This window comes from Narcine bancroftii, chromosome 2 (genome assembly GCF_036971445.1).
Source record: "Narcine bancroftii isolate sNarBan1 chromosome 2, sNarBan1.hap1, whole genome shotgun sequence".
Taxonomy (NCBI): Eukaryota; Metazoa; Chordata; class Chondrichthyes; order Torpediniformes; family Narcinidae; genus Narcine; species Narcine bancroftii.
Window position 1 is genome coordinate 23689001 of NC_091470.1, and position 23032 is coordinate 23712032.

At 43.9% G+C, this 23032-nt stretch overlaps 1 protein-coding gene across 1 annotated transcript in view; it reads left to right on the plus strand.

The window, feature by feature from the left end:
• LOC138752852 (cation channel sperm-associated auxiliary subunit beta-like) overlaps window positions 1-12252 on the plus strand; it is a 149028-nt gene extending 136776 nt beyond the window's left edge. Inside the window, exons 34-35 of the mRNA XM_069915474.1 lie at window positions 1826-1900; window positions 12022-12252. Of these exons, the coding sequence (XP_069771575.1) occupies window positions 1826-1900; window positions 12022-12183 (237 nt within the window). The 3' untranslated portion in view covers window positions 12184-12252. The remainder of the gene's footprint in view (window positions 1-1825; window positions 1901-12021) is intronic.
• Window positions 12253-23032: the final 10780 nt, after the last annotated feature.

Consider the following 23032-nt stretch of genomic DNA (forward strand, 5'->3'; position numbering starts at 1 on the left):
ATAATTGGTAGAAATTCAGGAATGATAATTAGGGGCTGTAAGGGAAGGGGCATTGCATTATTGATCAAGTATATCACAGTAGTGGGGGAGGGTATCTTTGAAGGATCTCCAAGTGATTCCATATGGCTGGACAAGTAAAATGGGAATGATCACTTTGGTTGGATCATACTTCAGACCTCTGAATAGTGAATGGAAGACAGAAGGGCTGCTGTGAGAAAATAGACAATAGGTCCTGGAGTAGGCCAATTGGCCCTTCGAGCCAGCACCGCCATTTATCGGATCATGGCTGATCTTTCCCTTTAAATTTATGTTTGCCTTCTGCATCTAATAATAAATAGGAAATTACAACAGTTGATCAGGACCACTCTATTATGTTATTCTGTAAGTGTAAAAAGAGTTGTAGAGACATAAGGCAATGAAGAGGTCCTTCAAGATTCAAGATTCAATTTATTATCATAGTAATAAAATGGTGTCATATTACATGAAATTTCTTTTTGCCTGCTGCAAAGCAGCCAGATTCACCATCTGTAGGAATTTCCTAAGCACCCTTTACACAGTCTTACACAGACTTACAGTCAAACTTACAGTTAGAGAGAAAGAAGAAAAAGAGAGTTCCCCACACCCCCAGAGTCACCGAGTCCGTAGATTCACCTTCAGTGCTTCCACAGCCCCTGCAGCCACCCAGAGTCCAGTCCAAACCATTGGCAACCCGAGCTCCAGATCCAAATCTCCGACACTGTCAGGAACCCTCCGGCACCCTCGGCACCTCCAGCCAGTTCGAGTCAGTCTCCAGCAGCCCACGGCTTCCACGGGTTCCTCGCCTCGAGTCACCAGCAGCCCGCCGCGTGCACCGGTCCCTCAGCTGCAGAGCACCCCTCCTCACCGGCCCCCTGCTGTGGTCATCGTCTCCAAGGGTCATCTCCTCTCTCTCAGCCGGTGTGTGATCTTCCCGTCCTCTGCCACCCTGCTCCAGTCCTCCACTTCCCCGGAGTCTGCAACCCCTCGTGTCTGCTGCCGATTAATAGGCACCCGCCATCTTGGGAATAGATCCCACGGTCATGAGATTCCAACTAAAACCACCGTTGGCTCCATCAACAGGCCTTTCAATACCCGTGCGTAGCCGACAGCAGTCAACTAGGCGGCTGGACCTTGCCAGAGTGCTGCATCTTTGCCCCCTTGCTCCCTGTGGGTCTGCACCAGTGGCAATGCTGCCATCTTCACTAATCTTCAACCCAACACATCCTTGCAAATCAAATTGGCATTTTGGGCTAGTCCCGTTTGCTTGGTTTTGGTCCATATCCTTTTAAACTCTTCCTATCCATAATATCTTGCCAAAAGTTATTTGTATATCATATTATACCACTTCTATAGCTTCCTCTGGCAGCTTGTTCCAGATACAGACTATCTTACGAATAGGGTCCCAAGCCTAAGTGTTGACTGACCATTTACCTCCATGAGATTGTAGTAGAAAGGGCAAGGGTTGGTTAAACATACTGATAATCTGTAAGGTGTTCCCTTGGGATCTCCAAATGAGTAGACATCCTAAAATTCCTCCTTCATATCTGTAGAAAGGCTTAGGCCTGAAAGGTTGACTGGCTACTGCTTTCCATGGATGTTGCATGACCTGCTGAGTTCCTCCAACAATTTACCTATGTTATCTAATTTACCTATGTTATCTCCAAAAGTATCAACCATTTTTTTTTGTTGCTTTTAGCTGTGAATGTGCAAAAGCCAGATTTTTGTATCTAACTGAAAATGACTCATTCTTGTTACAAAGTTGGAAGAGAATCAAATTTAACTTACAGATCCTCTTTTCTGCAAACAGGGTTCTGAATTGTACCATTTCAGAATAACAGCCATTCCTGGAGTGTCTCTCTGTGACTTGTTTACCGAATTTCAGGTATAATTTGCTCAAGAGACAAAAATATTAAGAAGGAAGGACTTTTTATGGAAAGTTTTTGCATTCTTTTATAAAAGTAGAATCCGAAGAGAATTTTGGATCGATGTTAACTTTATTTTTGCTGTTTGGATGCTATATATTTTGGATACTCTCTGTTATTTCAGTAAACTAGCAAGCATTTAGTAGTTAACTTTCCATTGCTTCATTTGTGGTCATCAACTTCATTTAATGAAGACAGAGGAACTCAGCAGGTGAGACATCACCCATGAGCTTCGATAAAATGTTCAGACCCAAAATGTGGACTAACTATTTCCACTGTTTGATCTGTTGAGTTCCTCTGGAAATCTTTTTGTCTGCTCAATATTCCAGCATCTGCAGCTTTTGTGTTTCAGCTAAATTTAAAGATTGCTGACTTCATGAACAAATCAGAGATTTGTGATCAGCAGTGCTTTTCCTGTTACTATTTTATCTGCTTCCACCACTGCTCACATTTACCCACACTTCTCACTTAAACTTTCTTTGCCTGACCTTTAAGTATATCTCCTTTAGTGTGTGACACTTTTGCCCTGGGGAAAGACTCTCACTTTCCACCCTATCAGTTTCTTTCAATTTTATACATCTCTTATCAGGTCTCCTACTGTGCTACAGAGAAAAACAACTTAAGTTTGTTCAAGCTCTCCCAATTAATCATCCATCCAAGCAATATCATGGTAAACCACTTCTGTCCCCTTTCCAAAGCATCCCTATCCTTCCTGTAATGGGTGGCCAGAATTGCACATAGTATTTCAAGTTCAACCTAATCAAAGTTGTACATAGCTGTAACATGACCTCCTTACTTTTATATTCAATGCCACGCCTGTATGTGTTTGGTGCTCAATGAGGACACTGGAGGCCAGAGCTACTATGTAACCAAATACTTTATTAAATAAAAATAAACACAGTAAAACCGCGAGTCCCGGGGAGGGGAAACAGCCGTTCCTTCTGAGCTCCACTCTTGACTGGGGTCTTATCAGTTGCCCCCTCGTGCATGCTCACAGCGTCCATTTTGTACGTGTCCCGCACACGCTGTGCACGCAGTGCGAGATGGTCTGCAGGCAGCTGCCTACACTGCTTAATGAAGGAAAGCATATCATACGTATTCTTGACCACCCTATCTATTTGCATGACCATTTTCAAGAAGCTATGGACCTGGAATTGCCATATCCCTCTACACATCAATATTTTTAAGAGCCCTGCCATTAACTATAAACATTCCCCTGACAATTAACCTTCCAAATTGAAACACATCATACCTCCCTGAATTAAACTCTATCACCCACTTCCCTGCCAATATTTGTCCTGTTATTTGATACCTGTCCACAACTCCACCAATCTTTGTATGGTCTGCAAACTTGCTAGCCTTCCACTTACTTTCTTGTCAAAGTCATTCACAAACAACAGGACCAATCTATGCTGAACACTATTGGTCACAGGTCCCCTACACAAATAGCAACCTTCCACCACTTCCCTTGATCTACTGTGAGCCAGACAATTTCTTATTCAAAAAGGATATGGATCCCATGCACCTCCACCTTCTGAATCAGCCTTGTCAAAGACCTTACTAAAGTCCATGCAATGCCTTACCTTCATCAACCACATTTGTCACCTCCTCAAAAAAACTCAGTCAAACTAGTAGACATGACCTCCCCCACAAAACTTTGTTGACAGTCCCTAATTTAACTATGACTTTCTAAAGGTGCATAATCCTACTCCAAGGTATCCTTACCAATAGTTTCTCGACCAGGAATGGGAAATATGAGGTTTACTGGCCTATAATTTTCTGGATTATACTTTTTCCCTTCTTGAATAAATGTATAAATATGGTGCATTGAGGTAGCAGCAAGCAAGTACATCTCAAAATACTGTTCAACAGACTTTATTGCAGTAAAACTCTGAACACCATTTCAAGCCTTGGTGGTTCCCCATGTGACTGGCTCAGGAGGGGGCAGTTCAAGTCTATATTCAGGTCGGTTGATTGACAGCTGGCCAGGTGGAGTCAGCCCCTTAAGTGGTCTTCCTGCAGACACAGAGATCGCCCCTGCAGTAGTCTGGTGGTCGTACCACCACAATAATATTAACCATTCTCCAGTCCTCCGGGAGCTTTCAATTTGCTAGTGAGAATGCAAATATTTTTGTCAAGGCCCCAGTCATCTCTATACTCGTCTCTTTCAACTAGGGATATCTTCTGTCAGGCCCAGGGGGACCAGTATATCTTCTTTCTTCTTTGGCTTGGATTCGCGGACGAAGATTTATGGTGGGGTATGTTCACGTCTGCTGCAGGCTCATTGGTGACTGACAAGTCCGATGCGGGACAGGCAGGCACGGTTGCAGCGGTTGCAAGGGAAAATTGGTTGGTTGAGGTTGGGTGTTGGGTTTTTCCTCCTTTGTCTTTTGTCAGTGAGGTGGGCTCTGCGGTCTTCTTCAAAGGAGGTTGCTGCCCGCCAAACTGTGAGGCACCAAGATGCACGGTTGGAGGCGATATCAGCCCACTGGCGGTGGTCAATGTGGCAGCCACCAAGAGATTTCTTTAAACAATCCTTGTACCTCTTCTTTGGTGCACCTCTGTCTCAGTGGCCAGTGGAGAGCTCGCCATATAACACGATCTTGGGAAGGCGATGGTCCTCCATTCTGGAGACATGACCCACCCAGCGCAGTTGGGTCTTCAGCAGCGTGGATTCGATGCTTGCAGACTCTGTCAGCTCGAGTACTTCGATGTTGGTGATGAAGTCACTCCAATGAATGTTGAGGATGGAGCAGAGACAGCGCTGATGGAAGCGTTCTAGGAGCCGTAGGTGATGCCGGTAGAGGACCCATGATTCGGAGCCGAACAGGATCATGGGTATGACAACGGCTCTGTGCACGCTGATCTTTGTGTGTTTCTTCAGGTGGTTGTTTTTCCAGATTCTTTTGTGTAGTCTTCTAAAGGCGCTATTTGCCTTGGCGAGTCTGTTTCTACCTCGTTGTCGATCCTTTCATCAGATGAAATGGTGCAGCCGAAGTAGGTAAACTGGTTGACTGTTTTGAGTTCTGTGTGCCCGATGGAGATGTGGGGGTGGGGTTGCTGGTAGTCATGGTGGGGAGCTGGCTGATGGAGTACCTCAGTTTTCTTCAGGCTGAATTGCAGGCCAAACATTTTGGCAGTTTCTGCAAAACAGGACATCATGCGCTGGAGAGCTGGCTCTGAATGGGCAACTAAGGTGGCATCGTCTGCAAAGAGTAGTTCACGGACAAGTTGCTCTTGTGTCTTGGTGTGAGCTTGCAGGTGCCTCAGATTGAAGAGACTGCCATCCGTGCGGTACCGGATGTAAACAGCATCTTCATTGTTGAGGTCTTTCATGGCTTGTTTCAGCATCATGCTGAAGAAGATAATAGAAGGTTGGTGCAAGGATGCAGTCTTGCTTCACGCCATTGTCAATGGAGTAGTGTTCGGAGAGCTCGTTGCTGTATCTGACCCGACCTTGTAGGTTTTCGTGCAGTTGGATAAACATGTTGAGGAATTTGGGGGGGCATCCGAGGTGCTCTAGTATTTGCCAAAGGCATTTCTTGCTCACGGTGTTGAAGGCTTTGGTGAGGTCAATAAAGGTGATGTAGAGTCCTTTGTTTTGTTCTCTGCACTTTTCTTGGAGCTGTCTGAGGGCAAAGACCATGTCAGTAGTTCCTCTGTTTGCGCGAAAGCCACACTGTGATTCTGAGAGGACATTTTCGGCGACACTAGGTATTAATCTATTAAGGAGAATCCTAGCGAAGATTTTGCCTGCAATGGAGAGCAGCGTGATTCCCCTATAGTTTGAGCAGTCTGATTTTTCGCCTTTGTTTTTGTACAAGGTGATGATGATGGCATCACGAAGGTCCTGAGGCAGCTTTCCTTGGTCCCAGCAGAGCATGAAAAACTCATGCAGTTTGGTTTGCAGAGTTTTGCCGCCAGCCTTCCAGACCTCTGGGGCGATTCCATCCATACCTGCTGCTTTGCCACTTTTCAGTTGTTCAATTGCCTTATATGTCTCTTCCCGGGTAAGGACCTCATCCAGCTCTAGACTCAAGGGCTGTTGAGGGAGCTGAAAACGGCCATACTGCAATCCACTGAAGAGGTACTGGGCTTCTCCTCCAGAAAAAAAAAGGACTGGTTTGACGAAAACAACCAGGAAATCCAGGAGCTGTTGGCAAAGAAGCGAGCTGCCTACCAGGCTCACCTTGCAAAGCTGTCCTGGCCAGAGAAGAAACAAGCCTTCCATCTCGCATGCAGCCATCTTCAGCGCAAACTCCGTAAGACCCAAAATGAGAGGTGGATTAGCCTCGCCAAACGAACCCAGCTTAGCGCCGACATTGGCGATTTCAGGGGTTTTTACGAGGTTCTAAAGGCTGTGTACGGCCCCTCACCCCAAGTCCAAAGCCCTCTGCGCAGCTCAGACGGCGAAGTCCTCCTCAGTGACAAGATCTCCATCCTCAACCGATGGTCAGAACACCACCAGTATATCTTATTACTCTACAAAAGACCCAACACCACCTCTTTATTTTTTCCAAAATGCCCTAACACATGACCATTCTCCACATTATGCTCCACTCCCCATTAAATATTGCACAAATAATTAATAATAAAATGTGCTATATTTATTCACATATCAGGGCATCTAGGGTTACAGGGAGAAAGCCGGGGTGTGGGGCTGACTGGGTGAATGGATCAGCTCATGATTAGAATGGTGGAGCAAACTCAATGGGCCAATGGGCTTACTTCTGCTCCTGTATCTTGTGGCTGTTTAATATATTTTGAACATAGAGCAGAACAGCACATTAAAAGGCCCTACAGCTTATGATATATATGCTGACCATGACAAATTAAATGTATCTGCTTCCCTCATCTCCTCTAGTAGTGCAGGCAGCTAGCACTATCTTTAAAAATAGTTGCCTTACAAATCTTCTTTAACTTATCTCATCTCATCTTAAAATGACTCCCTCTGACATTTCCACCCTGGAAGAACAACTTCGATTGTCAACCCTGCCTCTCAGATTTATTGACTTTTATCAAGTCTTTGATGCACCCATTTGTCCAACCTCTCCTTACCTCCTCATAGTTAATAATCTCTGATCCAGGGAACATCCTAGTGACCCTTTTCTGTAGGGTTTCAAAAGTTCAACATCCTTCCTGTAATTCAATGAACAAAATTGTACGCAATACTCCAAATGTGTCCGAACTGATGTTATATTCAGCTGCAATGTGACTTCCCAAAGTTTATACTCAATACCTTGACTGACGAAGACAACTATAACATACACCTTCCTTACCACTCTATCGACGCGTGTTGCTACTTTTAAGAGTACCCCAGAAGCCTTTGCACATTAATGCTCCTAAGGCTCCTGTCAATTAGTGTATTCTTTCCCTTTTAGATTTGACCTTCCCAAGTGAAACACCTCATTAATAATTTTCTCATAACACCAGGCATCTAATTACCAGCAACATTACAGTAATGCAATCTGGAGGGTGTAAAATGACAAGGCAATCAGAAATAAATTAGACCAGTTTTCATACATTTGTCTTCCAAAATACAACACCAAACACTTCAAGGTGAAACTGCACCTGCTATTTCTCTGACTATATTTCCAACTGATCCATACCTTGTTGTATCCTTTGCCATCCTTCCTCATTAGCCGCAATCCAAATTATTGTGTCGTCTGCAAATTTACTAATTGGCCCATCTACATTTTGATCTGTAATTTATCTTTTAGGTCTTGATTTGTCCACACTTCAATTTTAATTCATAATATTGGTCAATTAAAAAATTTAACTTATAGTTATATTAAATTTTGTTCCCCACAACTAAAAGGCAATAAATAATAACAGCAACATAGAAGAACTTCTGTATTTTACAGTGCCAAATAATTTTCTTTCATTGCAACACTCTGACCTTGCACACCATTTGTGTCTGTACGTTTGTTGTTCTGTCATTTTCAACATCCCACAAATGAATGGGAATAACCAATAGTTTTTATGCTAAATGAATGGAAGTGTAAATTCTGCGTGGTTAACCTTTATATTTTTTTCTCCCAATTAAATCAATGGGGGATGTTTGGTGGGCAATGAATTTTATAAAGTGGGGAATGAAAAACAATTTTTTCGGGCTCCTGAATGAATAACGCAACAGCACTCTCATGCTGCCCTTGTTTGTACCTTAACCTGTACTAATGATTTTTATTTCATTCAAACTATATTCTGTAATGGTGCCTTCTACTTTCTATGGCTTTGTGCTTGTTAGAGTTGACTTCCTTGACTGCTGGTGGAAGAACCCTTCTCATTATACCAGTATGACAGTAAACATGAACACTCTGTTCTGGATTTCATTGATTGAAATTGAACAATTCAAGCCTGATATATATTTTATTGCCTACCTATGTTATTTGTTTCTGTTGTGATCTTTTATTGTCTTTCAAAATTTAAAAAAAACCTAATAATCTTGACATTGAGAAATCTCGTACTTGCATTTCTATATGACTTGCATTTGGTTCATTGAGTCTATGTTGGATTTCAGAGCTTTTTCATCAGTCCCATATCCTACTTATCTCATCTTAAACTCATCCCTAAAACATTCTCATTTCTACAGAAGGTGACAAACCTTGCACATGGTGCATCATGGGACCAATCTCCCATCTATTGTGGTGCAATATTGTGGTCCATCTTCTTTCTTTGGCTTGGCTTCACGGACGAAGATTTATGGAGGGGTAAAGTCCACGTCAGCTGCAGGCTCGTTTGTGGCTGACAAGTCCGATGCGGGACAGGCAGACACGGTTGCAGCGGTTGCAAGGGAAAATTGGTTGGTTGGGGTTGGGTGTTGGGTTTTTCCTCCTTTGTCTTTTGACAGTGAGATGGGCTCTGCGGTCTTCTTCAAAGGAGGTTGCTGCCCGCCGAATTGTGAGGCGCCAAGATGCGCGGTTTGAGGCGAGATCAGCCCACTGGCGATGGTCAATGTGGCAGGCACCAAGAGATTTCTTTAGGCAGTCCTTGTACCTCTTCTTTGGTGCACCTCTGTCTCGGTGGCCAGTGGAGAGCTCGCCATATAACACAATCTTGGGAAGGCGATAGTCCTCCATTCTGGAGACATGACCTACCCAGCGCAGTTTGATCTTCAGCAGCATGGATTCGATGCTTGCGGCCTCTGCCATCTCAAGTACTTCGAAGTTGGAGATGAAATCGATCCAATGAATGTTGAGGATTTAGCGGAGGAAACGCTGGTGGAAGCGTTCTAGGAGCCGTAGGTGATGCCGGTAAAGGACCCATGATTCGGAGCCGAACAGGAGTGTGGGTATGACAACGGCTCTGTATACGCTAATCTTTGTGAGGTTTTTCAGTTGGTTGTTTTTCCAGACTCTTTTGTGTAATCTTCCAAAGGCGCTATTTGCCTTGGTGAGTCTGTTGTCTACCTCGTTGTCGATCCTTGCATCCGATGAAATGGTGCAGACGAGATAGGTAAACTGGTTGACCTTTTTGAGTTTTGTGTGCCCGATGGAAATGTGGGGGGGCTGGTAGTCATGGTGGGGAGCTGGCTGATGGAGGACTTCAGTTTTCTTCAGGCTGACTTCCAGGCCAAACATTTTGGCAGTTTCCGCAAAACAGGACGTCAAGCACTGAAGAGCTGGCTCTGAATGGGCAACTAAAGCGGCATCGACTGCAAAGAGTTCACGGACAAGTTTCTCTTGTGTCTTGGTGTGAGCTTGCAGGCGCCTCAGATTGAAGAGACTGCCATCCGTGCGATACCGGATGTAAACAGCATCTTCATTGTTGAGGTCTTTCATGGCTTTTTTCAGCATCATGCTGAAGAAGATTGAAAAGAGGGTTGGTGCGAGAACGCAGCCTTCCTTCACGCCATTGTTTATGGAGAAGGGTTCAGAGAGCTCATTGCTGTATCTGACCCGACCTTGTTGGTTTTTGTGCAGTTGGATAAACATGTTGAGGAACTTTGGGGGGCATCCAAGGTGCTCTAGTATTTGCCAAAGCCCTTTCCTGCTCATGGTGTCGAAGGCTTTGGTGAGGTCAACAAAGGTGATGTAGAGTCCTTTGTTTTGTTCTCTGAACTTTTCTTGGAGCTGTCTGAGGGCAAAGACCATGTCAGTAGTTCCTCTGTTTGCGCGAAAGCCACACTGTGATTCTGGGAGAACATTTTCGGCCACACTTGGTATTAATCTATTTAGGAGAATCCTAGCGAAGATTTTACTTGCAATGGAGAGCAGCGTGATTCCCCTGTAGTTTGAGCAGTCTGATTTCTCGCCTTTGTTTTTGTACAGGGTGATGATGATGGCATCACGAAGGTCCTGAGGCAGTTTTCCTTGGTCCCAGCAGAGCTTGAAAAACTCATGCAGTTTGGCATGCAGAGTTTTGCCGCCAGCCTTCTAGACCTCTGGGGCGATTCCATCCATACCTGCTGCTTTGTCACTTTTCAGTTGTTCAATTGCCTTATATGTCTCTTCCCAGGTGAGGACCTCATCCAGCTCTAGCCTTAAGGGCTGTTGAGGGAACTGGAGCAGGGCAGATTCTTGGACTGAGCGGTTGGCACTGAAAAGAGATTGGAAGTGTTCTGTTCATCGGTTGAGAATGGAGATCTTGTCGCTGAGGAGGACTTTGCCATCTGAGCTGCGCAGCTGGCTTTGGACTTAGGGTGAGGGGCCGTACACAGCCTTTAGGAGAAACAACCTCACTGCTACCTTTAACAGGAGGTATAGAAGCTCAAGGTTCAAGAACATTTTTTATCTAACAGATGTCAGACTCTTAAACTGCCCCATAATACCCTCATCCTAACAGTAAACTAGTCCAGGAACACCAGAAGATCTGTTTGCATGACTTTTACATTAAAAAAAATTTACAACATGGAAGAAGCTGATTCTGGACATTGAAACTTGTGCCACCCACTTACACCCTCTAAATCCACCACCCCGTATATTTTGAAGGGTGGGAGAAAACCGGAGCACGCAGGGAAAACCAATGCAGGCCACGGGGATAATGTACAAACTTATTTCAGACAGTGCTGGATTTGAACATGTGGTGGTACTCCACCGGCCTACTGCAGGGGGCAACCTCTGACCTGCAGGAGTGTAAAGGAACAGAACCACACCTGGCCGGCTGTCAATCAATCAGCCTGAATGGATCAAGCCCCACCCAGTCGGGTGTCAATCACCCTCCGGGATTATAAGCCTGCGACAGCCTCCCGAGGCCTCACTCAGAGTTGCTGCACCCACAGCCAGCCTGGCTCTGTGAAAGTCTTTGTGGATTAAAGCCTGTTGTACAGTCTTTATCTGTGTGTGTCAGATTCTAGCTAACAGCGCACCACAGAACACAGGTTGCTGCCGCTGTAATAGCCTCACGTTAACCGCTGTGCCGCCAATTGAACCATGCTGATTAAAATGTTACTTTTATTTCTTGCACTAACAGCTTATATATCAAGCTTTAATATTTATTATCTCTTTTCCTGTCTTGGCATATTGTGGTAATTTAATGTATACTATTAGAGTTGACAAAAGGCAAAGGAGGAAAAACCCAACACCCAACCCCAACCAACCAATTTTCCCCTGCAACCGCTGCAACCGTGTCTGCCTGTCCCGCATCGGACTTGTCAGCCACAAACGAGCCTGCAGCTGACGTGGACATTTACCCCCTCCATAAATCTTCATCCGCGAAGCCAAGCCAAAGAAAGAAGAAGAAGATTAGAGTTGGTGTATCTTATGTGCACGTTTGGCTGCAGCAAGTAAGAATTTCACTGCATCTGTACACTGGACTTCTGTACATGACAATAAAGTCTTTCCATTGAAATCAGCGGAGTATGTTGGGTGGATGATGGTTTTATTTTAATGCTGCAAGATTTCACTTTAAAAGATTGGACTGGTTTATCCTTAAAAGTATCTTGATATCAGTGTTTCAGAACTTTGCATCAAAAGAGGAAGTTTTCCTTAACTAAATTAAATTGTACACTTGTCAAACAGAATAATATAAAAGGAAAGATAATTTATCTGCTTAAATGGTTTGTATTTATGATTGTGTGCTATTTTCAAATAATGTAACGTTATTAACTAGTGTATTTAATTTTTTGAACTTTTCTTTACAGATTTATGTTGATGAACCACCAATGGCCTATCCATTCCAGTATTTAGTTAGTATGATAACTGCTACTGTTCTTGGAGCTATCATTATGTTTTACTTCCTTTTACAACATTACCACTGTACTTTTAATATTATAAGTCCGTGCTGGAGATTTGGTAAGAAATAAAAAGATCTTCAAGGAAAATATATTCAAAAGAAAATAATAAATCTAAATTAAAGGTTCATTTTTTAAAAAGTTTAAGTTTTAATTATTTAAGAATCTAAAGAGGCCATTTCACCCCATGAGTCATGCTGCACAATTTACACCCAATTAACCTCCATATTTCGAACGGTGGGTGGAAACCAGAGCCCCCAGGGAAAACCCGCGCAGACACAGGGAGAATGTACAAACTCCTTACCGACGGAGTGGGATTTTGCGATTTATTTTCCATTTTTCAAACGTAAGGAATTGAGTGAGCTAGTGTCAACATTTGGAAGATCTGAGCAGCAACTGTAGATTTGAGTATTGGCGTCTTCAAGTCCAGAGTGAGGTAAATTCAGTGAGAATGGCTTCTGTCCAGAGCAGATAGCTTCCTATCATAGTTCAACTACAGTCTGAGACAAAAAAAAACTCACAAAGTTCCTCTACCACCTTGTCTTTGCTGTTCATCACTGCCCTCTCATAAGAAAAGTGCATTGCAAGACCTGGAAAGAAAATGAAATCACATTTCAGTGAAGGCAGGTGCCTAAGATGAAATTCAACATCACCCACAAAGCAATAGCATAGCCACTTGTCACCTGACCAAAAAAAGTATTAGATCAGCAAGACCCTGTATGTGTCACAAAGGATGTGGTCTACCAGGCATCATTCTGTCATCATTCTTGAAGCTATCATTTATATTATATTACCTATCACACTGTAGCCCCCCTCCCCACCCACTCCCCTCCCCCTCCCTGACCAACTACCCAATTTAGAGACATGGACAATCTATACCCCACATGCTACATGCACTGGAAAGATAGTATCAATATTGTCACCATAAAAACCTCCAGATCCAGCAATAGGATAATTAAATTATCATCTGAATCCTGTCTCAGATCCCCATCCTCTGCATCAAGGCTGTATTTTACACAAGAAAATCTGCAGATGCTGGGGTCCAGTGCAATACAGAAAAGTACTGGAGAAACTCAGGTCACGCAGCGTATATAATGTGGTGGTACACCACCGGCCTACTGCAGGAAGATAAGGGGACAGAGAACACCTGCCGGCTGTCAATCCATTAGCCTGAAGGAATCAAGCCCCACCCGGTCGGGTGTCAATCATCCTCCAGGATATAAGCCTGCGCCGGCCTCCCGAAGCTCACTGCAGCTCCAGCCAGCCTGGCTCTGTGGAAGTCTTTGTGGATTAAAGCCTGTTGTTCAGTCTTTACCTTGTGTGTGTCTCATTCTGTCTAACAGCGCACCACATATAGAAAGTAAAAGGCAGTTGACATTTCGGTTTCCAGAGGAGTGCCGAAAATCAGGTCGACACCTGAATAAAAAGGTGCAAGAGTTGTTGATAGAAGGGGAAATGGGAGGAGCACAGACAAACAGTAAATGACCCTGTAATAGCCCTACTGAATTGATATTATCAGACCTCCATTTTTAGTCCAGTCTCTTCCATCCGAGATGTGCTCTGAAGAGCTTCCCTCTACTTCCATTAACTCATCCTTCACTCACATCTCTTCTATTTCCTACACATCTGCCCTTGCCCCCTTCTCCCACACCCACTACAACAAGGGCAGGAATCCCCTTGGCCTTACCTACCAGCTTTTGCTATCTTATGGTCTTTCAATCATTCTACCAGCCTCCACATATCACTCTCTGTGATTTCCACCAATCTCAGGGGACCCCTCCACTTTCCATGTTTTCCCTCATCCACTCATCCCTTCCCCCAAATGCCCCTTGGTATCTATCCTGAAGAAGAGCAACACTTCTCCCACACTTCACTTGTGAATGTGTCGTAGTTATTTAGTGCATTTGGTGCTCCCGATGCGGCTTCTTCTACATTGGGGAAACTGGATGTAGACCAGGAGATCATTTCGTTGAGCACCTTCTTGCAATAGCAAAGGGCTCCCAGTGGCTAACCACTTCAATTCCACACACCATTGTCACACCAACATATCTGTCCTCGTGTTGCCAAGTTGAGGCCAACCGCAAATTCGAAGAACCGCAACTTATATTACATTTCCAGCAGTGTCCAAACAGATGGCATCAATATTGACCTCCAATTTCCATTAACTCCCTCCTCTGCTCTCTCTTTCTCCAACTCCTTCCCTTCCTTTTCCTATAGGAGAGTGATCTTTCTGCATCCTCTGCCCTCTCCCTGTATCACTTTGCAGCTTATTTCTCTTCTGCCCTCCTACCTGTAACCTCCTATTACCTGATGGCCTGTTCACCTCCCCTTCTCCCCACCTTTTTACTCAGGCATCTACCTGATTTTCGGCGCTCCTGAGGAATGGCTCAGGCCTAGAATGTCGATGCCTATTACTCCTGTGGATGCCCTGTGACCTGCTGAGTTTCTCCAGCACTTTTGTGTTCTGAACAACAAGTTGCTTCAGATGGGCAAGTCACATCAGTCAGAGGCTAGATTCCAAACTCCCAAAACACTGAGCTTTCATAAAATAATGTCGATTATTTCCTAGTGAATCGATATCATTAAATAATCAGACATTTCCAGTTATTGGAATCAGGTTAATAAGTCAGAAGTTTCCCATTTTCTATTTCCCTTCTTTCTTAAATAATGGTCACATTTGATGGCCTCCAATCTGCAGGATACATTCCAGAATCCTGAGATTTCGGAACCATAGCCACATATTTAAAATGTTTGGGAAATAGATCATCAGGTCCTTGGGTTTTATCAGTATTCATGTTCATTACCTACTCCAGAATTTCTTTCATTTCCATATTTCCACTAAAGCTTGGATCACTGTTATTTTTGGAGGGTTTATTTTGTGAAGTCAGACACAAAATATTTCTTTAATTCCTGTCCCGCAAATTTTCTGGCTCTATCTAAAAGGGGTTTACTTTGGCTCTCGCTTGAGTTTTCCTTTTTCTACACCTGAAATTCTTGTTTTTATGCATTTCACTAGTGTACTTCCATATTCAACGTCCCCTTTCTCAATTGTGCTGTATTCTAAGCTCTTAAATTCTCAGGCTTGCATCTTTTTTTCATTAAAGTTAGAAGAATTTTCCTTAGATTTAATAGCATGTTTAATTTCTCCTGACGTGTCTTTGAGGTTTAAAGAAATGCCTAATTTTTAATTGTGTACTGTTACTACTTGTATAATAGGTGAGTTTTGGGAACCAAACTTTCGGGTCAAATTTGGGGGGTTGATTTAAATGGATACCACTTTTTTTTTAAACTTTATTTAAGATTTTATAACATGAATAAAATAGGAGATTACATTTAAAAAGAATAAAAGTAAGATAATAAAATTACAATACCACATCGGTAAACTAAATAAACTAACTCCCCCCCCCGATAATTATTACACAACATTAATAACCTAACTTAAAGTTAGTCTAACCCCCCCAAAATAAAGAGTGAAGAGTTAATAAAGTGAACAATATATAAGAAAAAAAAAGCTCACTTACAAAAAAAAAGATAAAACATAACAAGTAAAAATACTAACAAAAAAAAGTTATCAATACTAAAATATCACACTTAAAAACATATTTAAAGCAAACTTAACCATATAACCACTTACAGCTCTGAACAGGCCAGTTTGGCCCTACTAGTAAATGCATGTATTTAACAAACGGAGTCCACTTTAATCTATAAAAAGACACCCTATCCTGAATTGAAAAAATGGATGCCACTTTTAACTGCTGCATGTACCTGTGTCATTCAAGGGATTGGGGTATCGGATGGCCGGGACTGGGTGATAATTCCCCATTCGGGGTGTTGAGAGTGTGGATGAACAGGTGGCCGAGGTGAGGATCTGTGATCAGGGTGTTGGGTACTCCAGTGGGCGGATGGCTGGGGTGAGGATCCGTGATCTCTGCAGTCGGGGCGTCAGGAACTTTGATGGGCGGGTGGCCAGGGCAAAGATTCGCGGTCGGGGCATCAGGAGCTCGGATGGGCAGGCGGCCAGGATGAGGATTATTTGGAGCTCGGATGGGCGGGAAGCTGAGGTGAGGGTTCGCTGTCAGGGTATTGGAAGCTCAATTGGGCGGTCAGGGCCAAAAATTAGGGGTCAACTTTTACATGGGTCATACGGAAAATATGTGGTTTTTTTGGAGCCAAAAATAGGCAAGGGTCAACTTAGCATAGCAGTTGGTGCAATGCTGTTACAGCACCAGTGATCAGGACTAGGGACTTGAACCCTGCACTGTGCGTAAGGAGTTTTGAACGTTCTCCTCATGTCTGCGTGAGTTTCTCCTGGGGGCTCCGGTTTCCTCCCGCTGTTTGAAATATACTGGGGGTGTAGTTAATTGGGTGTAATTGGACAGCACAAGGCTCAAGAGCCGAAATAGCCTGTTCATGTGCTGTATGTCTAAATTTAAATTACACAGGTATATATGGTGTTTAACTGCTAGCCACTGCCTGTTTATTTTCATATTCTTTGGAAGTGGTAGATTGGAAACTTCAATTTTCTCATCAGACTTTCATAGTTTCCTTCATTCAGATTGAAAATCCCAGTTTCTCCTCGTGACCATTTCACAGCATCATTATTAAGGAGCCCTTTTTAATTGCACAGCTTTAGATGCACAATCAATTGCACAAAGACTGAAGTCACCAAAACTGAAGGCTTTTCTTTACAAGAGATGGACAGCATCCCTTTGTTGGTCGCTCACACTGACCCAGACTCGAACCAGGGGCAGGCTTATGGCATGACAGCCTTTATGGGGAAGAAAGGAGTCACAAGCCGGCCAGGAAAGGCCATGTAATTACATATAATGAATATGTACAATAGTGGTTTCACCACAATGCAAAGTAGCATATACACTTTGGCTTGGCTTCGCGGACGAAGATTTATGGAGGGGGTAAAAAGTCCACGTCAGCTGCAGGCTCGTTTGTGGCTGACAAGTCCGATGCGGGACAGGCAGACACGATTGCAGCGGTTGCAAATGAAAATTGGTTGGTTGGGGTTGGGTGTTGGGTTTTTCCTCCTTTGCCTTTTGTCAGACACTTCATTAAAACAACATATGATTTTAATTTTGCCAAGGGTTCTCAACAATGAGAGAGTTTTAGTCCAAACCTCAGCAAAGAATGCATCTGGAGCAGGATGTGAGATTGCTTGGTGTTGAAATCGATGACCATTCCTGATAAGAAAAAGCCTAACCACCCTAGATATTGGATTGCCTATTTTATTGAAGTTTGGGTATAGCATCGTATTTTGCACCAGCATCAAATGAGGCACCTGCAAAAATTCGTAACATTGGCGAGAAAACAAATGTGCAGCAAAATAGTTTGTTTTACCTGAGCGAGAAACGTTAAAACATAACCTTTGTGGTTCTCAACAGAACCAAGCTGAATCCAAGGCCATTGCTCACATCTCACTGTGCAGCAATCAATAAAGACCATCAGCCGTTAAATGTAAAGTTATTGTGGCGCACACACACAATAAGGGCAATACACCATGGCAACCTGGAAGGTGGTGGGGGGGAAGAGAAAAAGGAAAGAGAAGATGGGCCAGCATGGTTAGCAAAGCAGTTAGTGCAATGATATTATGGCGAGTTCGGATCTGGTAGTGTCTGTAAGGAGTTTATACGTTTTTCCCAAGTCTGCATGTTTCTTTTGAGTGCTCTGATTTCTTCCCACCCTTTAAAAATATATGGTGTTTGTAGGTTAATTGATGAATTTGGGAGACACACGTTCGTGGGCCAGAAGGTATGTTGTATATCTAAAGTTAAAAAAGGATAGAACATAGAACACTGCAACATTTGATGTGTGCCAATCCATCCCTACCCTGTAACCCTCTATTTTTCTTCCAACCATGTATCTGTCTAAGAGTCTCATAAATGCCCCTAAATGTTTCAGCCTCTATCCCCGGCAAGGCATTTCAGGCCCCCACCACTCTCTGTATAAAGAACTTACCCTTGATGTCTCCCCTAAACTTCCCTTCCTTCACTTTGTACATATGTCCTCGGGTGCTTGCTATTCCTAGCCTGAGAAAAAGGTGCTGGCTGTCCATCCTATCTATGCCTCTCACATCTTTGTAGGCCTCTATTAAGTCTCCTCTCATCCTTCTATGCTCCAAAGAGAAAAGTCCCAGCTCTGTTAACCTTGCCTCATAAGACTTATTTTTCAAGCCAGGCAACATCCTGCTAAATCTCCTCTGCACCCTCTATATAGATTCCACATCCTTCCTATAATGAGGTGACCAGAACTGAACTCTAAGTGTGGCCTCACCAGAGTTTTGTACAGATGAAACATAATCTCTCGACTCCTGAACTCAATCCCCCTATTAATGAAGCCCAATATCCCGTAGGCCTTCTTAACTATCCTTTCAACCTGCACACCAACTTTGAGGGATGTATGGATTTGGGCCCAAGGTCCCTCGGTTCATCCACGGTCCATTAACCCTGTACTCAGCTTCTGGTTCTTCCTTCCAAGATGCATCACCTCGCATTTATTGGGATTGAATTGCATCTGCCATTTTTCTGTATTTTCACCTTTGAGCATTTGTTTCCAATGTTTTTTCACGAGTTCCTGTCTCATGCCATTGTAACGATCCCTTCCCCAATTAAACACATTCCCATTTTGTCTGCTTTTATCCTCATCCACAGCTATGTTGAAGCTACGGCCATGGTTACTCTCACCAAAGGGCTCACCCACTGAGAGGTTCATTACCCAGAATTAGATCCAGTATGGCCTCTCCTCTCATTAGTTGGTCCACATACTATGCCAGGAATCCTTCTTGAACACACACCTGACAAATTCAGTCGCATAAATCCCTCTTGCATTTAAGAAGTGCCATTCAATATCAGAGAAGTTGAAGTCTTCCATAATATCCACCCTGTATTTCCCACACCATTCGAAGATCTGGGTGCTTACCTGCTCCTCAGTGTCCTAAGGACTATTTGGGGCCTATAGACTACTGCTTGTAAAGTGATTGCTCCCTTCCTATTTCTAACTGCCACCCACACCATTTGAGGAGATACTCCCTCAGCAGCGTCCTCCCTTTCTATATCTGTGACACTATCCCTGGCCAGTAATGCTACTCCCCACCCTCCCCTCTCTTACCTCCTATTTCTTTTAAAACACCAAAACCTCGGTACCTGCTTCAGCAAATCTTGCCCATCCTCTATCCAAGATGATAATGATCAGCAAAAAAATGGAATAGTGGAATCCATGTTATTGATAGAACAGGCACTAACTAGTTGCAATCTGTAACCAAGCATGAGGTCCATGCATCTCAGAAGATTGAGTTGATCTCGCCATCTCTTTCACATTTCTCTCATTAAGTTCTTTGCCAAATGAATACAATAAATATTGCAATTACTTTGCCAATCCTGAGCTCACTTTCAGAAATATACACCCATCTCAATCTCAACCCTTGACAACTTAAAACTTGTTTCTTCACTATACTTTTTTAAATTCCTTTTTTCCAATTCTGGATGATGGTCAGCAACCAATGAGTTTCCCCTTCTCTCACTCTTTCAAATGTTGAATTCTATTTTGTTTTGAACTTTTCCAAAATTTTGATGAAAAGGTAATTCACAGAAATGTTAATCATTTCTCTTTATGCAAATACTACCTGAATCTGCCAAGTATGTCCAACATTTTCTGGGGTTTTTTGGGTTCATAGATTCCAGCCAATCCAAACATTTCCACCCAGATATTCTCAAATGAGTTATTGCCTTTCATCTTTAAAAATACACTACTTGATTAATCCATCATATGTATTTTCTACACCATTTCTATTTTCATAGCCTGATGCTCCACATAATTGGCAGCCAGAAAATGAACAGACCACTGGCTGCTGGAGATTAGTTCAAGGGAACCAGGTATCGGAGCTGGGTTTGAGAGGGCGCTGAGAGCAAGAAGGGCTCCCGAAGGGCTTTGGGCGCTGAGGCCTTCCTGATCATATCAGAGGTTTGGATCTGGAGCTCGTGCTGCTGATGGTTTGAACTGAATCTCTGGGGCTGCAGTGGCTGAGGGTGCGTTGGAGGCAATTCCACGGGCACTCGGTGTCCCTGAAAGGACTCTCTTTTGCTTCTCTTTCTCATATTTGTTTTGGGGCACCGGGCCATGCACATGTGACTCTATGGCAGGCAAAGGATGAAGTATATCATGTATATTACATTTTTATGCATTATTACATTACAATAACCTAGAACTAAATAGGGTTTTAGGTACTTAGAAAATAATCAGGCTTGGTAATATTCACACTGAGCCTTCTTCTTTCTTCTTTGGCTTGGCTTCGCGGACGAAGATTTATGGAGGGGGTAAAAGTCCACGTCAGCTGCAGGCTCGTTTGTGGCTGACAAGTACGATGCGGGACAGGCAGACACGGTTGCAGCGGCTGCAGGGGAAAATTGGTTGGTTGGGGTTGGGTGTTGGGTTTTTCCTCCTTTGCCTTTTGTCAGTGAGGTGGGCTCTGCGGTCTTCTTCAAAGGAGGTTGCTGCCCGCCAAAGTGTGAGGCGCCAAGATGCACAGTTTGAGGCGATACCAGCCCACTGGCGGTGGTCAATGTGGCAGGCACCAAGAGATTTCTTTAGGCAGTCCTTGTACCTCTTCTTTGGTGCACCTCTGTCACGGTGGCCAGTGGAGAGCTCGCCATAGAACACGATCTTGGGAAGGCGATGGTCCTCCATTCTGGAGACGTGACCCACCCAGCGCAGCTGGATCTTCAGCAGCGTGGACTCGATGCTGTCGGCCTCTGCCATCTCGAGTACTTCGACGTTAGGGATGAGCCTAAATGTCAAATAACATACACGTGTGTCCAAGTTTGCTTGATGAAACTGTGATGATAATTCATTCACATAATACAAATTAGTAGATGCACCTCCTACTAATGAAGCAGAAAATATCAGTTCAGATTCTTTCCCGAACCAGTATTTCAATGCTGGTCTTGATGGAATGCCTTCCTGTCAAAGGTACTGGATTTTCTACAAGAAGCGAAACAAAAGCTGCTGGATGAACTCAGCAGGTTGAGCTGTGTGGGTGAAGCAGAACTGTTCGTATTTTAAGTCTTCGAACATGGAACATTACAGCACAAAGCAGGGTCTTTGGTCCACGATTAAGAGCCAACCTAATATGAACTTACTCCACCACAATCTAACCATTTCCAACCACGCACCCATAACTAGTCGAGATCTTGCAATGGACAGAGGGAAGAGGAAAAATACCCAGTACAAAGAGGAGAGGAGAAGGACGAGACAGAGGGTTAGGTAGACCGAAGGGGGGCAGAGGGAGTCAGGTGGCAGAGTTGGGTGACAGACAGACCGGAGGTAGATGGAAACAGACAAGGAGAAGAAAGGCAGATGGAAGCAGGTGGGGAGGGGAGGTTAACGTGGAGATAGCTGCTGGAAGATGATAAGCAAGGACACGAATGTTACAAGCTGGAATCTGATAAGGAAGGAAGATGAGGGAGAGATGGCGGGCAGGTGGAACCGGATGGGAGAGGGGATCTGGTGGGCGAAGTGTGTGGGCAGTAAATGGATGAATCCAAGAGGGGGAGGGTTGGAGGAGTAGGGTGTATGGGAAGGGAACAAAAATGGAACAAGGGAAAGAGGGAAGGAAAAACAGAGGGTTAAATTTCACCCCTTTGGCTTGTACACTACCCAGGCAAAATATGAGGTGAGCTTGTTCATGACCCAAAATTTAGTTAAAAGATTTACTTTGGTGATGTAGCACGGTAACAAGACCCTTCGAACCCCCCTTCACTACCCCCCAATCCACTCGTGACTAATTAACATACTAGCCCCATACATCTCTGGGCCATGGGAGGAAACTGGAGCACCAGGAGGAAACCCATGCAGACACGGGGAGAACTTACAGCGGATTCCAACCCAAGGTGCTGGTACTGTTATAGTATTGCTCTAATTACTGCGCTCACCATACCACCCTAAATTGTACAGAGGATACAGAGAGTCCACAGAGAGATATATAGATCAGTTAAGCGAGACCACATTTGGAGTACTGTGCAGTTCAAGTCTCCTTACTTGAGCAAAGAAACTCTGGCTTTGGAGGAGATGCAGAGGAAGTTCACCAGGTCGATTCCAGAGATAAGGCGTTAACCTATGGGGAGAGATTGGGTCGCCTGTGCCTACACTTGCTGGAATTGAGTGGAACGAGAGGGGATCAGCTAGAAACATTTAAAATTATGAAAAGGATAGTCAAGATCGTGGCAAATAAGTTGTTTCCATTTGATAGGTGAGGATATAACTAGACGACATAGCCTCACGACTCAGCAGAGTAGATCTATGATAGAGATAAGGAGGATCTGCTTTTCTGAGAGTAATGACTTGGTGGAATTCTCTGCCCAAGGAAGCAGCAGAGAGTGCCTCATTAAATATATTTAAGACTGGGTTAGGTAGACTTTTTGTCTAGTAGGGGAACAATGGGGAAAAGGCAGTTTGAGGGAGTTAAGTCAGCCATAATCTTTCTAAAGGGCAGTGCCAGCTGGACGGACCAGATGGCCGACTCTGCTCCTGTCTCTTATGTTCCTATATCCTCAGCAATAGTGGGGCCCAGTATGTTTTTGCTAAAGACTTTAAGAGAAGGCTGAACCAGTTTCAGTCTTGGCCTCCTCCATTCATTCCCCATGTTATCAATTAGTAGATAAGAGTGCTGGTTACAGCCAAGACCGACAACATCTCGGCTTCTACCCAGCTTCCAAACTGGCTGCACCTTTAGCCAAGATGTTTTAACAATATAATGTTGGCTTCTAGCCAAGAATGTGGAGGATTTGCTTTTGTCTGTTCACAAAAAGAAGGACACACAGCACAGAAACTTACCCCTCAGTCAATTTGCACTCAATTGTCAACAAGGTGATGGAAGGTGCAGTCCATAGTGTATTAAAGTGACCCTTTCTGATAATAC